Below are 16,803 nucleotides of genomic sequence, written 5' to 3'. Positions count from 1 at the left end.
GAGGAAGGAGGAGGGCTTTGTAACAGGAACACTCCCTTGCTGTCTGCTGCTGACAAGCTTCCTGTATGAGACATGCATACCTCTCCCTTCTTAAATCGAGGAGACAGACATGGTCCCAATGTTGGTGTCCTGACTGTCAACTCAGCCCGAGGGTCTACAAAGCTTGATATTTGTTTCATCACATCTGGATAGCCCATCAGCATTGTGATGTTCTCGTCTCTTTTTGTGAGAAATGGAAAAGTTTAAACTTTGTAACGCAAGACTCCACCTCAACAACCTGCCATTTTCCCCTGAGGTTCTATTTAGCCAGTACAACTGGTTATGGTCAGTGACAACAGTAAATTATTTCCCATAAAGATATGGTTGTAGCTTCTTTAAGGCCCAGACTATGGCTAGACATTCTTTTTCGATAGTGGCATAGGCTATCTCTCAGTCAGCTAGTTTACGGGATAGATAGACAATTGGATGTTCCTTACTGTCTTCTCCCACTTGACTCAACACTGCCCCAAGTCCACACCCTGATGCGTCTGTCTGCACAATAAACTTTCTGTTGTAGTCAGGGACAGCCAATACTGGGGTTTGAGTCAGCAAGTCTTTTAAGGTGTTGAAAGCTTGCTCACACTCAACAGTCCATTCAATATTTCGAGCATATCTCTTTTTGGTCAAGTCCTTCAGAGCCTTGCTCACAGTGCTGTAATGTGGTATAAATTTCCTGTAATAGCCAGCGACTCCAAGGAACGCCCACACTTGTTTCTGGTTGATAGGTTGGGGCCAATTGGCAATAGCCTCCACCTTTGCCGGATCAGGTCTGATAGCACCTCCTCTGACCCAATGTCCTAGGTACTGAACCTCAGCCATCCCCACCTGACACTTATCTGGGCGTATGGTGAGTCCAGCCTGTCTAATCCTCTTGAGCACTTCTGTCACCTGAATTAAATGCTCTTTCCAGGTATGGCTGAAGATGGCAATGTCATCTAGGTAGGCTTGGGCAAAGTCTTGACACCCCTCCTGGAGGTCATTAACCATTCGCTGGAATGTGGAAGGGGCATTCTTCATCCCGAAAGGCATGGTAGTCCACTCAAAGAGTCCTTCCAGTGTGATGAAGGCAGAATGCTCCTGTGCCTCTTTGGTAAGAGGGATTTGCCAGTAGCCTTTGCTCAAGTCCAGTGTTGAGACAAACTCAGCCCCTCCAATCTGATCCAGTAGCTCATCAACACGGGGCATAGGGTAAACGTCAGTTTTGGTGACTTCGTTCAATTTGCGATAGTCTACACAAAACCGTGTGGTTCCATATTTCTTGGGAACCAACACAACCCCAGCAGCCCATGGGCTTTTAGATGGGACTATGACCCCCAAAGCTAGCATCTCCTCTATCTCTGCCTTTACCTGCCTCATAACACCTGGAGTCATCCGGGAAGTGACTTGTCGGATGGGCCTAGCACTTCCAGTGTCCACATGGTGGGCGGTCAGATGAGTTCGACCATGCAGACAAGAAAACTGGGCTTGTTCAGCCTCTAAGATTCTCCACATCTCCTGCTGCTGGGCTGCATTCAACTGTTGTCCCACCTGGACTGATTTCACTCCTTTCTTCTCTTTAACAGCTCCCAAAAGGTCAAGCAATGGCACAGTTTCTGGTGTCTCCATCGGAGGACAACATACCGCCATTGTTACTGCTTGACGATCATGATAGGCCTTAATTCGATTTATATGGAAGGTGTGTAGGTGCTTCCCTCCCTTATCCAGGGTAATCATGTAATTGACCAGTCCGGTGCGCCTTTCCACAGTATACGATCCTTCCCACGTGGCCTGCAGTTTGTTTCTTCGCACTGGGATAAGCACCATTACTTTTTGCCCTGTATGCAACTCTCAGTCTTCATCGTCGGCATCATACCATACCTTTTGTCTCTCTTGTGATTCTCTGAGATGCTCTTCGGTTAACTGTAGCAATCTTCTCATGCGGTTCCGCATATTCTCCACATATTTTAAAATGGGCTGCTGGTGTTCTTGTAAAGTTCCCTCCCAGCTCTCTTTAACCAGGTCTAGAGGCCCCCGCACTTTCTGGCCATACAAAAGTTTAAATGGGGAATATCCAGTAGATGCCTGGGGACTTCCCAAAAAGCAAATAGAAGCTGTTGTAGGGCTCTCTCCCAGTCCCTCCCTTCAGACTGCATGTAAGCTTGTAGAAGTCTTTTTATCATTCCATTGAAATGTTCACAGAGTGCCTTCGTCTGCAGATGATAAGAGGTGGTCCAAAGAGGTCGAACCACCCACTTTTCCCACAGGGTTTGCATTAGTTCACCTTGGAATTGGGGTCCTTGATCTGTGACGACTTCCTGTGGGTATCCAAGTCGACTGAATATGTCTGTCAATGCTTGCACAACATGTTCTGTCTCAATAGAGGACAGGGCCACAGCCTCAGGATAGCATGTAGCAAAGTCAACCAGCATTAGAATGTACTTTTTTCCCATATGACTAGGAATAGCTAATGGACTGACTAGGTCTATGGCAACATGGGCAAAGGGTTCCCCTATAATAGGTAATGGGTGCAGAGGAGCTTTTCACTGGGGCTTCCCCAGTCTCTGGCAGGTATCGCAGGTGTCTCTATACTGCTTAACGTCTCTAGAGATCCGTGGCCTGAAGAAATTCTGTAACAGTCGGGCCAGTGTTTTACACATGCCAAAATGCCCAGCTGCTGGAATGTCACGAGCAAGGGCTAGTAATTGTGCTCTGTATGGTGTAGGTACCACCAACTGTTTAGTGGGCATGACTGTTTCCTGTCCAGACTGTTGAACGACCACTCAGTACAGCAATTCCTTTTCCCAAACTATCTTGCTCCCATCGACTGTTTCCAATTCCAGGTCGGCTGCGCTCCTTAATTTACTTAGGGAAGGGTCTGTCCGTTGGGCCTGTCAAAACTCGCTCCGGTCCACCTCCCCCAAGTCTATCTCTGAAGTACTGGACAAGGGACTGGAATCACTCACCATTGTGGTCGGGGTAGGTTGGTTCTGTTCTTAATCTGTCACCTGGGTCACTGCTCTCTGTGTTTGGCTCTGGGTCACCACTTGAACAAAGCATGTCACCAGTGCCTGTCACAGATCATTTCAGAGGATGACTTTGGCTGGTAGCCCCTTGAGTACTCCGACATCCACGATTGATCAGCTCCCCAGTCGAGATGTATCTTGGTGATGGGGATATCTGTCTGTTGTCCCCCAGCAGTGGCAATTCATATGTACTGTCCAGGAATCACCCGGGAGGTGGGAATCAGGTCTGGCTCAATCAATGTGAGTGAAGCCCCAGAATCTCGTAGGCCCTGTACCCGCTGGTCCTCTACCAACACAGGCTGTAAGTGCCCCTGCATATTCTGAGAAGTTGCCTGCTCCTCCCCCAGAACCAGGTCTACAATATACACCCCATCCATCATCTCAACTGCATCTGACTGAATGACTGCCTCGCAATAATCCTCCATGGTGTAACATACCACAGAGACTGGGACCAGTCTAGCCCCATGGAATAGCCCTCGCATGCGTGGACAGTCTATCAACAAGTGTCCTGGTTGATTGCAGCGGTAACACTTCCAAGGTTCGGGGTTAACCACTTTGAATCTGGGTGGTTGATTAGATATGTTTTTGAAAGGGCCTCCTTTGATGCGCGGTTCTCTGTCAGGGAGCTTCTCCTCTCGTGGGGGTCTTGTACCACCTGTTGCAAAGAAGAGTCCCCATTGGGGATAGTTAGCTATATATTCATCAGCCCATTCTGCAGCTTGTTCAGGTGTGTTGGGCTTCCGGTCTGCAACCCACTCCCATATCTCTGGTGCCATCTTAATCATTAGTTGTTCTACCACTATTAGGTTGACGATCTGCTCCATGGTAGAGGCCTGTCTACCCTCAAGCCATTTTCCACAAGCTTGCCATAGCTGACTGGCAAACTCTTGGTAGGAAGCAGTCCCACTTTTGCTCAGTGTCCTGAATTTGAGATAAGATTCTGCAGTGATCTGAAACTTAGCCAGCAATGCCTTCGTTATGCAGGTGTAGACTCCACATTCCTGGGGAGATAGAGCCCTGTAGGCTTCCAAAGCCCTACCGGTGAGACTTGGCCCCAAGTACTTGGGCCATACAGCTGGCTCTATCCCGTGCACTCCCATGAGATTCTCAAAGATCTGGAGGTGAGTGTCAATGTAGGTTTCATTCTCTTGAAATGTGGGAACATCCTTAAATCACAAGCGCCATTTCTCTTGTTCAGCCCCTCCGGGCGACAGCACAGTTCCACTGCTAGTAGGGATTTGAACCCCTAATATTGCTTGGATCACTCCAGCTCTATCTTGTGTAGTTGCACTTTCACCTAGCAAACCCAGCCAGCTCTGTAGTAGGGCGGGAGTAGCGGTGGTTGATTCGGGTAACTGACTGAAAGAAGTGCTTCCACTGCCTATTGGCCCTCCTTCATCATCACTCAGGTGGTCGGGATCCTCTGGGTGTGCACAATCCCACTCCAACAACCACAGTACCAGAATCTCCCAGGTGTCAGTCCCATTGTATACAATTCCCTTCATCCTGCAAAATCCTTGCAGGTGCAGTTTCCAGGCTGTCCAATAAAACTTCTCCTGCTCTCTCATGACGTTTTCAATTTGGTCACCGGTTGCAACTCCTGACTGACTCTCCATGCTGATATTCTCTAGTGTTAGCGTGGCTTCTACTCACTCCCCTTTAATTACTGCAGGAACTGTGTGACGTCCCGCTGCTGCCGCCAAAAGTGAGGATACTGGGTAACCTGGGTATCCTGGGGTTCAGGGATCACACAGTGGAGCGGGTTATAATGAAGGAATGATGAACTTTAATCATGGACACACAAAAATCCAGCAAACAGTAAGCAGGGTTATATCATTACAGTCCACTCATCAGCAAAGTCCTTTCCAGCTGCTGTATATCTCCTCCCTACCTGGCCAGCAATGACAGCTGTAGTGGGGCACACAGAGCTGCTATATATCTTAAGACACTGAGAGGGGACAACACCCCAACCTCCAGAGTCACACTGTACTCACACACTATCCCACAATTCCCCTTGCTGCACCACCCTACTTCCCTCTATCTCACTCATTGGTGGGCTCAGGTGTCAGTCTTTGCAGAGAGGAAGGAGGAGGGCTTTGTAACAAGAGCACTCCCTTGCTGTCTGCTGCTTACAAGCTTCCTGTATGAGACATGCAGACTGAAGGTTTCAATTTAAGAACACAGAAATGGGTCATGGGGTTAACTCTTTTCAACATGAAGGCAAGTCCTATAAGTCTTTTTCCCTTGTCTCCTCACACCCTGGTACCCAAAATATAGGGGATTAAATACATAGGGGTTTCCTGTAGTAAGCACAACCAGTACTGGGTTCTGAGGTGGTTCTGGTTCTGGAAATACAGTGGAAAAAAATGTGTAGGGTTCCCCTCTAAAAATCCAGTACCAGACTTTTTCTAGAGGGGGGTAATGCCACAGTCAGGGAAAGACTTTACCCATGTTCCCTGGCCAAAGCATTACCCCTGACTGCTAGTCAGCCCAGGCCAGGGATCCCTGGGGAGATGGGGACCCCCCAATAAAAACATCCCCCTATCCAGGGCACCCCAGGGACAATGAAGCCTAGCAGCATTTTTAAGAGGAAGCCTTTTTATGTTAAAACCAGGTGATATCTTAATAGTACAAAGGTAATGAATTAAGAAAAACTTTTTAAATATGAAGATTTTTTTTACAAAATCATTGTCTTATTGCATCACCAAAGTGTAAGCTGGAAAGATGATTTTAATAAATCACTAGTTAGAACACATTATTTGCTCTTCTGGAGTCATTGTAGTTTGTTTTTCTCAATAACCATAGAAGTAATAGGGTAAAGTAAAGACATTATTTGGATTTTTTGCTACAGCACTTCTGTCAAAATTCGATTAAAATGAGTTAAGATAATAATGGATTTTCTACTATAAGCAAAGACCAAAAAAGTCAAAATAGCAATCCCAATTTTAGATTTGATAAATGAAAATAGCACATAGCAGAGGATGGTTTCGATCCATCGAACTCTGGCTTATGGGCCCAGCAAGCTTCCGCTGCGCCACTCACTGTTCATGGAAGTGCTAAGAACTCAAAAAGGGTTGATTCATCACAAGAATGTGGCAACATTTTTCTTTGTTGGTTAATGAATGAAAATTCCTAAAATAACTGTCCAGATTAGAGACTTTTAAAACTTTGTCAAGGAAACTTTCCAGATCAATGTTTATTTTAGCTGTTGTTTGTTTGTGTCTTAAATAAGGTATCTGTGGCGCAATTGGTTAGTGAGTCTGGCTGTTAACCAGAAGGTTGGTGGTTCAATCAAACCCAGGGTCGAGACTGCTCTTTTAGTAAAATTTTGGGGATTTTTAGGTAGACAAGTCAACATGTCAAACTACCTCTTGTAGTGTAGGGTACAAGACCTTCTCTGAAACCATTATCTCTAAAGTGAGTTTAATTTGATTTAAGCCAATTTATTCAACATTTGCAAAATACCAGAAGATTAATGTTGTTCCAGGTGATATCTACCCTAGCCTGGCCAGTGGGTGCCGGGTTGATAGTATAGTGCGCTTGATGAATGGGTCCCACCATTGTCTTCAATGGTGAGAACCGCAAAAGAAACCTTAAGTAACCTTCGCGGTTCTTACCATTAAAGACAAATGTTGGACTCAAATGAAAACTCAATAGTGGGACTTCTAGACTGAAATCCCGCTGAGGTGCGCTTATCCGGGTAGTACTGTCCTTAGTTCATTGGTTAGTGTATTTTATTTGTTTTGTTTTGCCAAGCCCGTGGATGCCTACATGGACAGAAAAGGACGTGAACCACACATAGGAGGAAGTGAGTATGGTTTTATATATTACAGGCACCCTATGGATTCTACTTGGAAAAGTGGACATGATGGCTTTAGGGATGTATAGGTGAGTATGCAAGATAGTCAGTGTGCATCTGTGTGTGCATGTATGTGTTATTAAACTTGTACTGTCACGGTGTGAGTTATGTGTTTTTTTTAATATTTCTTTTGCTGTGGAACTACAAAAACTAGTGGGACCATAATGCCATGCATGATGGTACTTGTGGTTCTCTAAATACCAGCATGTGGGGGAAGCTTGCTGGGACCTGTAGATTCACAGCAAAAAACAATATTATCTCATCTGTTTTTTTACACCAGACTACACTACCAACCTTGCAGACCACTGGCCAGAGGTGCTGGGGTGCCCTGTAGAAGGGGACCCCTTTATTGGGGTGGGTCCACAGCTCCACTGGGATCCCCGACCTGGACTGACTAGCAATCAGTTGTAATGCTTTGGCCGGGGGGACTGGTGAAAGGGTTTCCCTGGCCATGGAATTATCCCCCCACTAGAAACAGTCCGGTGCTGGTTCTTGAATTAATAGAGGAACCCTACACATTTTTCTCCTGTATTACCAGAACAAGGACCGGCTCAGAGCCCAGTGCTGGATGAGCTTAATACAGGGGACCCCTATGTCTTTTGTCCCCTTTATTTTGGCAACCAGGGCTAGTTGCTAGTTGTTTTTCCCCTGTATTTAGCACAACTAGTACTGGGGCTCCAAAGTCAGGTGCTGGTTGTTCTTTTAGGAGGGGGCCACTCCATTTTTATTTCTAATTTTACACTGGTTTTAATTTTTTATCACAGAAGCACAGACGGATCTCACTTCTGTGCTACTGTGTTTATTTATTTAATTATACACAGATGTAATTTATCATGTATCTCCTTGATCCATGCATGCATCTGTTTAGGTTAAGACGTGAAACTCAAATAAGAAAAGGTGTTCTATTGGAGTTTTCCATTTGGGTTCTATTTGTGTGGTTAGCAGCCAATTTGCATTATATTTTGCCCATTAGAACATATTTGAATCTTTAGTAAATGTGCAGGTACGATTGCTCTCTATGGCAAAGTGCTGCTGAGTTGTTCTATGTGTCCAAAATATGTTATCAGCTGAGTTACAGGTATTGTCAGCAGAGTTTTAGATGTTGAATGGAGCAAAGTTGGGAGAGTTTAGCCTTTAGTAAATTCAGAATATGCATTTAACATGCAATTTAGCCACATTCTATGTAATTTGACCTTGGCAAATTTAGCCCTATGAGTCAAAGAGTTTGATCTGAGGAAATTGTTACACATTCATATGCACTTATGAAAATGTTCTAGGCAAAGCCTGACTAAGGGGAGTCAGAGGGGTCACGTGTCCCATGGCTCTTTCTCTAAGGGTGCACTCCAGCCTTTGATTACAGCAGCAGGGAAGGAGTGCACTGCAAATTGTAGAAATGAAAAAGAAAACAGGATGGGTGGAGGCTAAGCAGGGTGGAAGGACATCAGAGCACTGTATGGATGGCCAATCGGCAGTCCTGAATGGATCTTTTTAGGTCGACAGAGGATAGCCATGTCTATATTTAATACACAGAATAATCACACATAGTAATATTACTCTTCTTCTTTATTGATATCATTTTTGCACATGCATGGTTAGTGTGCTTAGTGCAGAAGTAAAAAAATATTCTGACACATGTGCAGTGCAGCAGGGGATGCTGGGACAGGTATACTGCAGCATTGTGATTTCTGGATTGATGCAAAATCACTGTTTATTTGGAGATTAAAATCAATATTTCTAAAATATCAGATAAATGCCCATCACTTCTATACAGTCAGTTCCTGCTGCATGGAGAGGAGGAGGGGAGGAGCATCTGCAGTATAGCAGATTGTAATATAATAGGGAGTGGAGACAATATATTATCATTCTGTCTGTATACATGTGTATAAGTAGGTGACTGTACATGTATATGTGTGACTACTGAATGCATGTATGGGATACATTCAGTATACCAGCGCAGGGGTTGCTGGCACTTAGAATACTGGCACTGGAATCCTGACCCCTGCCAGAATTCTAGCAATGTCATCCCAGCATCTGGCATCTCGAACATAAGTACTGTAGCATGGTTGCGGGGATTGTTAGAGTTAGGCACTATGGGGAGAGTTAATGTTAGGGACTAAGAGGCCTATTCATCATAACTAAAATTTCTCTGGAGGTAATTAGGTTTAGAGCTCGCATGGAGTTCTACCTAATTAACAGAGGAATCCATCATTCCTCCTCTCCATTACTAGCTATTTCAAAAAGGTGTCATTTTTGCGATGACAGCTTTTCAGGAAATAGATAGTTTTCCCTGCATGCTCTACCTTACCACAGCAGTAATCAGTGCTCTACCTTACCCCAGCTGTAATCAGTGCTCTACCTTACCCGAGCTGTAATCAGTGCTCTACCTTACCCCAGATTTAATCAGTGCTCTACCTTACCACAGCTGCGATCAGTGCTCTACCTTAACCCAGCTGTAATCAGTGCTCTACCTTATCCCAGCTGTAATCAGTGCTCTACCTTACCCCAGCTGTAATTGGTGCTCTAACCTTACCCCAGCTGTAATCAGTGCTCTACCTTTCCCCAGCTGCAATCAGTGCTCTACCTTACCCCAGCTGTAATCGGTGCTCTACCTTACCACAGCTGTAATCAGTGCTCTACCTTACCACAGCTGCGATCAGTGCTCTACCTTACCGCAGCTATAATCAGTGCTCTACCTTACCCCAGCTGTAATCAGTGCTCTACCTTACCCCAGCTGTAATCGGTGCTCTACCTTACCCCAGCTGTAATCGGTGCTCTACCTTACCCCAGCTGCAATCAGTGCTCTACCTTACCACAGCTGCGATCAGTGCTCTACCTTACCCCAGCTATAATCAGTGTTCTACCTTACCCAAGCTGTAATCAGTGCTCTACCTTACCCCAGCTGTAATCGGTGCTCTACCTTACCCCAGCTGTAATCGGTGCTCTACCTTACTCCAGCTGCAATCAGTGCTCTACCTTATCCCAGCTGTAATCAGTGCTCTACCTTACCACAGCTGTAATCAGTGCTCTACCTTACCACAGCTGTAATCAGTGCTCTACCTTACCACAGCTATAATCAGTGCTCTACCTTACCCCAGCTGTAATCAGTGCTCTACCTTACCCCAGCTGTAATCGTTGCTCTACCTTACCCCAGCTGTAATCGGTGCTCTACCTTACCCCAGCTGCAATCAGTGCTCTACCTTACCACAGCTGCGATCAGTGCTCTACCTTACCCCAGCTATAATCAGTGTTCTACCTTATACAAACTGTAATCAGTGCTCTACCTTACCCCAGCTGTAATCGGTGCTCTACCTTACCCCAGCTGCAATCGGTGCTCTACCTTACTCCAGCTGCAATCAGTGCTCTACCTTATCCCAGCTGTAATCAGTGCTCTACCTTACCACAGCTGTAATCAGTGCTCTACCTTACCACAGCTGTAATCAGTGCTCTACCTTACCACAGATATAATCAGTGCTCTACCTTACCCCAGCTGTAATCAGTGCTCTACCTTACCCCAACTGTAATCAGTGCTCTACCTTACCACAGCTGTAATCAGTGCTCTACCTCACTGCAGATATAATCAGTGCTCTACCTTACCACAGCTGTAATCAGTGCTCTACATTACCGCAGCTGTAATCAGTGCTCTACCTTACTGCATCTGTAAACAGTGCTCTACCTTACTGCAGCTGTAATCAGTGCTCTACCTTACCCCAGCTGTAATCAGTGCTCTATCTTACCACAGCTATAATCAGTGCTCTACCTTACCCCAGCTGTAATCAGTGCTCTACCTTACCCCAGCTGTAATCAGTGCTCTACCTTACCCCAGCTGTAATCAGTGCTCTACCTTACCCCAGCTGTAATCAGTGCTCTACCTTACCGCAGCTGTAATCAGTGATCTACCTTACCGCAGCTGTAATCAGTGCTCTACCTTACCCCAGCTGTAATCAGTGCTCTACCTTACCCCAGCTGTGATCAGTGCTCTACCTTACCCCAGCTGTAATCAGTGCTCTACCTTACCACAGCTGTAATCAGTGCTCTACCTTACCCCAGCTGTAATCAGTACTCTTCCTTACCCCAGCTGTAATCGGTGCTCTACCTTACCCCAGCTGTAATCAGTGCTCTACCTTTCCCCAGCTGTAATCAGTGCTCTACCTTACCACAGCTGTAATCAGTGCTCTACCTTACCGCATATATAATCAGTGCTCTACCTTACCACAGCTGTAATCAGTGCTCTACCTTACCACAGCTGTAATCAGTGCTCTACCTTACTGCATCTGTAAACAGTGCTCTACCTTACTGCAGCTGTAATCAGTGCTCTACCTTACCCCAGCAGTAATCAGTGCACTATCTTACCACAGCTATAATCAGTGGTCTACCTTATCCCAGCTGTAATCAGTGCTCTACCTTAACGCAGCTGTAATCAGTGCTCTACCTTACTGCAGCTGGAATCCGTACTCTACCTTGCCACAGCTGTAATCAGTGCTCTATCATACTGCAGCTATAATCAGTGCTCTACCTTACTTCATCTGTAATCAGTGCTCTACCTTACTGCAGCTGTAATTAGTGCTCTACCTTACCGCAGCTGTAATCAGTGCTCTACCTTACCCCAGCTGTAATCAGTGCTCTACCTTACCACAGCTGGAATCTGTGCTCTCCCTTACCCAAGCTGTAATCAGTGGTCTGCCTTATACCAGCTGTAATCAGTGCTCTACCTTACCGCAGCTGTAATCAGTGCTCTACCTAACTTCATCTGTAATCAGTGCTCTACCTTACTGCAGCTGTAATCAGTGCTCTACCTTACCGCAGCTGTAATCAGTGCTCTACCTTACCACAGCTGGAATCTGTGCTCTACCTTACCACAGCTGTAATCAGTGCTCTACCTTACCCAAGCTGTAGTCAGTGCTGCACATGCACCATTACAGCCGTAAAATCAGCATATGCATAGCACTGCCTACAGCTGCGGTTACTCAGTATGTTTCATGGTGCAGGCAGCCTAGCACCTGAGGAAACAGTGGGTACAATTCTATTCAGTGTGATGTTGATAGAACCAGGAGTTCCCGGAACTATTCAAATCAGCATAAATTTAGGGCTGAAAACAGAGGTTAAGTCGCGAGAACCTGCATTCTCTGACTTAACTTGTAACAGTCATACTAAACAGCGCAGTGAAATGAATAGCTCCGGGACCAACTTCCTGGTGTGACTCAACTCCCACTGAATTGAATCACCCCCAATGTGTATGGCTGGAGTGTGATATGAAATATGGACATGATATTGGCCTAATCCCCAAATTCCAAATGTTGCTCTTCAAGACCCCAGACTTATGTGCATCGGTCCCCCAATAGCCTTAATCCAACTCTGGTTCTAGCTCTTAATAACCTTTCACAAATGGTATGAAGCAGCTTTTTATATTAAGTTCAATATTGTGATGTGTTTGCTTCATTTGGTAAAAGCAAAATATGCCAAAAGCCACACAAATATTTAAGAATTCTGTGTGTTTTAATGGGTGCTCAGTTTATAAAATTTTTTTTTCCCAGAACCATTAGTGCCCCTTGTAACAATGATTCCCCGCAGCATCAGTGCCCCTTGTACCAATGATTCCCGGCAGCATCAATTCCCCTTATACCAATGATTCCCCACAGCATCAGTGCCCCTTATACCAAATATTCCCCACAGCATCAGTGCCCTTTATACCAATGATTCCCCCCAGCATCAGTGCCCCTTATACCAATAATTTCCCACAGCATCAGTGTCCCCTGAACCAATGATTTTGCCCAGCATCAGTGCCCCCTGTACCAATGATTCCCCACAGCATCAGTTCCCCTTATTCCAATGATTTCCCACAGCAGCTGTGCCCCTTGTACCAATGATTCCCCACAGCATCAGTGCCCCCTGTACCAATGATTCCCCGCAGCATCAGTCCCCCTTATACCAATGATTCCCCACAGCATCAGTGCCCCTTATACCAATGATTCCCCACAACATCAGTGCCCCTTATACCAATGATTCCATACAGCATCAGTGCCCCTTATACCAATGATTCCCCACAGCATCATTGACCCTTATTCCAATGATTCCCCACAGCATCAGTGCCCCCTGTACCAATGATTCCCTACAGCATCAGAGCCCCCTGTACCAATGATTCCCCACAGCATCAGTGCCCCCTGTACCAATGATTCCCTACAGCATCAGTGCCCCCTGTACCAATGATTCCCCAGAGCATCAGTGCCCCCTGTACCAATGATTCCCTACAGCATCAGTGCCCCCTGTACCAATGATTCCCCACAGCATCAGTGCCCCCTGTACCAATGATTCCCCGCAGCATCAGTGCCCCTTATTCCAATGATTCCCCACAGCAGCTGTGCCCCTTGTACCAATGATTCCCCACAGCATCAGTGCCCCCTGTACCAATGATTCCCCGCAGCATCAGTCCCCCTTATACCAATGATTCCCCGCAGCATCAGTGACCCCTGTACCAATGATTCCCCACAGCAGCTGTGCCCCATTGTACCAATGATTCCCCACAGCATCAGTGCCCTCTGTACCAATGATTCCCCACAGCATCAGTGCCCTCTTATTCCAATGATTCCCCACAGCAGCTATGCCCCTTGTACCAATGATTCCCCACAGCATCAGTGCCCCCTGTACCAATGATTCTCCACAGCATCAGTGCCCCTTATACAAATGATTACCCACAGCATCAGTGCCCCTTATACCAATGATTCCCCACAGCATCAGTGCCCCTATACCAATAATTCCCCACAGCATCAGTGCCCCTTATACCAATGATTCCCCACAGCAGCAGTGCCCTTTATACCAATGATTTACATTCAGAAAATGTCATGTCCTCTGCACCTCTATGTCGTCCTGTGTTATGCCTGATATTTGGTCATTATTTCATAGAATAATTTTGCCATCCAAAATATTGTGTCATTTTAAAAATATATATTTTTCATGTTTAAACAATATTCTCTGAACATCTTGTAAATAATCTCTATCTATTACCTTCCAGTGGAAGCAGACAGCGCCACCTACAGCCTGAGTAGCAGCATTTCATCTTATCATTGCAGTCTTTGTCTCTCTTACATTCTGACTTAAAGCCAATGTCAATAGTGTTGCACTGGGGATAATCAACATCTTCAGGACAAGTGCCAGGTTTTTCAAAAAGCACTAAAATAAAAAGATAAATAACTGGGTCACTTGTAAAACAAAAGGAAAAATATATAGAATATTAAGATGCAATAATTAGAGAAAATTAAATTAATAATTACGAGCATTTGCATATAGTCAAAGAAACACAGCTGTACACCAGGGGAAGGGCTGATACCAGTATTAGCATATAGTCACAGACACAAAGCTGTACACCAGGGGAAGGGCTGATACCAGCATTAGTCTATAGTCACAGACACACAGCTGTACACCAGGGGAAGGGCTGATTCCAGCATTAGCATATAGACATAGACACATGGCTGTACACCAGGGGAAGGGCTGATACCAGCATTAGCATATTGTCATAGACACACGGCTGTACACCAGGGGAAGGCTGATACCAGCATTAGCATATAGTCACATACACACTGCTGTACACCAGGGGAAGGCTGATTCCAGCATTAGCATATAGTCACAGACACACGGCTGTATACCCAGGGCAGGGACTGATACCAGCATTAGCATATTAAGACAGAGTGCATTTCATATGCAAGAAGTAAAAATTAAACACCCGTGCCAGTTGCTCAGACTACGGGCTTTAGGGGTTAAATTTTGTTACTAGGCAGTTTGTGAGTATGAGGTGAGTTAGGTTATCATATAGCAGTGTTGGCTAACCTTGACACTCCAGCTGTTGTGGAACTATATATCCCAGCATGCCCTGCCACAGTTTTAGCATGCCCTAATAGGAAAACTGTAGCAGAGCATGCTGGGTTATGTAGTTCCATAACAGCTGGAGTGTCAAGGTTAGCCAACACTGTCCTATAGGAAGGATGCTGGGGGGTGGGGTTTTAGGGACATTTCAGGGAGACTGGGCTGGCAGACATTTTAGGTCATCTTCCTTGGGTTTGTTCAGCTGCCAGGAAGGTTCTGCTGTGCAGTAAAGCAATATAAGTATTGTCATTACTCTTATTGTACTCACACATCTTCATCTTCACTTTCATCTCATTCAATTCCTTTTCTCTGTTCCCATCTGTATCTGTCTCGTCTTTGCTGTTTTATTTCCCACTTTATTCTTTCTGCTCTGTCTCTCCTTTAGTCTTGTCTCCTCTCTCCCTGTTGTCTGCTGACATGCCTCGCCCCCGCCGCTCTGCTCAAGTCCCCGATTGCCCCCGTTGCTCCGCAGCAGTCCCAGCTCGCTATGCGGAGGCTGGGGATACTGTGACGCAGGCGCAGGCCCCGGCCCCAGCTTCCGGCCGGCCTCACGCCCTGTGCTGCCGTGGGGGGGTTGGAATAATCAGCGCCAATGTTGCCCGGCACCACCTGCTGGTGCCAGTGGTGCACGAGGGCAGCAGGCCTCTGTGACCCCTTTAGTGCAGCCGCCTGTCAGGCCTGATGGCTCCACTTTGCATGAAGCCATGACATATGCACAGGTGGTGGCTAGGGTTCTCCCTGCTGCCACCCCTGGCCCATTGGCTTCCACCGTTGTCCCCCAGGTTGCGGCTTCGTTGCCTGCGCCCCTGGCCAGCAGGTTGTCACTGCGGCTGATGGTTTGTCATCCCCGCTAGCGTCGCTAATGTCTGTGGTGGCTGCTGCTGTGGCCCCATTGCTGCCGGCATCGCAGGGTGGTGTGGCATCAGGGGTCCTGGCGCAGCCTATGGATTAGCAGTGACTCGGCATGCAATTAGTTCCACTGGCCATTCTGTTTCTTCAACTCTTGACTCCGGTTCTTGGGGGCGCGGGGGTCCCCCCCCTCCTTGGATCCAGTAGTGAGCGTGCACAGAGCGGTGTCAAATAATGTTGCAGATGCACCTGTTTCCATTGTGGCGGCTGTTTCTGAGGCAGGGGGCTCTGGGGCTGTTGGTGTGATACCCCCTCCTGTTTTTTTATCTGTTTCTTCCCCAGATGCTGATGCTGTAAGTTCGGAGACTGGCGTTCCCACCAGGGACAGAGTTGTAGCTGTCATGTCTGTTTTGGGAGATCAGGCGAGCAGCTCTGGTAATTCAGGTACTACTTCTGATAAGGATTGGCAGGCTGATTTGGGCAGTTCTTCAGGGGCGGGGGATTGTTCACAGATGTCGGGAGTTGAGGCTTCTTGGCGTAAGCCTGTGGATAGGTCGCGCAAGCGGCGTAGACGCTATAAGAGGAGTAAGCCCGGGGAGTCTTCCACATCATCCACGGAGTCATCCTCATTGGAATCGTCCGGCGCAGGCGTAGGTCTACTAGCCTTAGTTCTTCGGGATTGGAGGATCCCAAGGAAGCTGTGCATTGCGCAAATACGGCCATGCTCAGAGGCATCCGCCCTAGAATCCGGGAGCGGATTCGGGTAGGCCGTTATGTGGACATTTTTGCGCTCACTTCCAAAACCCGAAAGGTGCTGGCGGTAACAAAAGAAAGAGAAGGCACTTGACTCGTATAGATTCTATACGAACTGGCTGAGCGGTTTTTGTGTTTTCATGGGGTGCTACTTATGTACGCACCCCGATGAACATATGAATTTAGTTCGCTATCTTCATTTGATTCATAGTCTGTATCGTTCAGCTAATGGTTATGTATGGCGCATTTATGATGAGGAGTTTAGGCATAAGCAGCATGGCCAGGCCATTATGAAGTTTGGCTCAAAAGATGTTGAGGTCTGGCTTAAGGCAACTAACCCACGTAGGCCAGGGACTGAGATTTCAGGAGGCAAACATGGGCAGGTTGTGGGAAAAGGGGCTGTGCCCTTGGGGGTTGCTGCAGGTCCTAAAGGGAAGTGCTTTGCTT

General features: G+C 46.6%; 1 protein-coding gene and 1 pseudogene across 1 annotated transcript in view; both read right to left on the bottom strand.

The window, feature by feature from the left end:
- The window catches only part of LOC148523024 (uncharacterized), a 42,379-nt gene extending 26,373 nt beyond the window's left edge, over positions 1-16,006 (bottom strand). The window contains exons 1-2 of the mRNA XM_088473296.1: positions 15,853-16,006; positions 13,900-14,064 (exon numbers count right to left, since the gene is read on the bottom strand). Coding sequence (XP_088329422.1) covers positions 13,900-14,064; positions 15,853-16,006 — 319 coding nt within the window. The remainder of the gene's footprint in view (positions 1-13,899; positions 14,065-15,852) is intronic.
- Positions 91-4,663, bottom strand: LOC148523025 (uncharacterized; annotated as a pseudogene).
- Positions 16,007-16,803: the final 797 nt, after the last annotated feature.

The sequence above is a fragment of the Taudactylus pleione genome, unplaced genomic scaffold (assembly GCF_031769625.1).
Source record: "Taudactylus pleione unplaced genomic scaffold, aTauple2 ptg000134l, whole genome shotgun sequence".
Classification (NCBI taxonomy): Eukaryota; Metazoa; Chordata; class Amphibia; order Anura; family Myobatrachidae; genus Taudactylus; species Taudactylus pleione.
The sequence above is the reverse complement of the archived record's forward strand: the minus strand, read 5'-3'. Positions and strand labels throughout refer to the sequence as shown.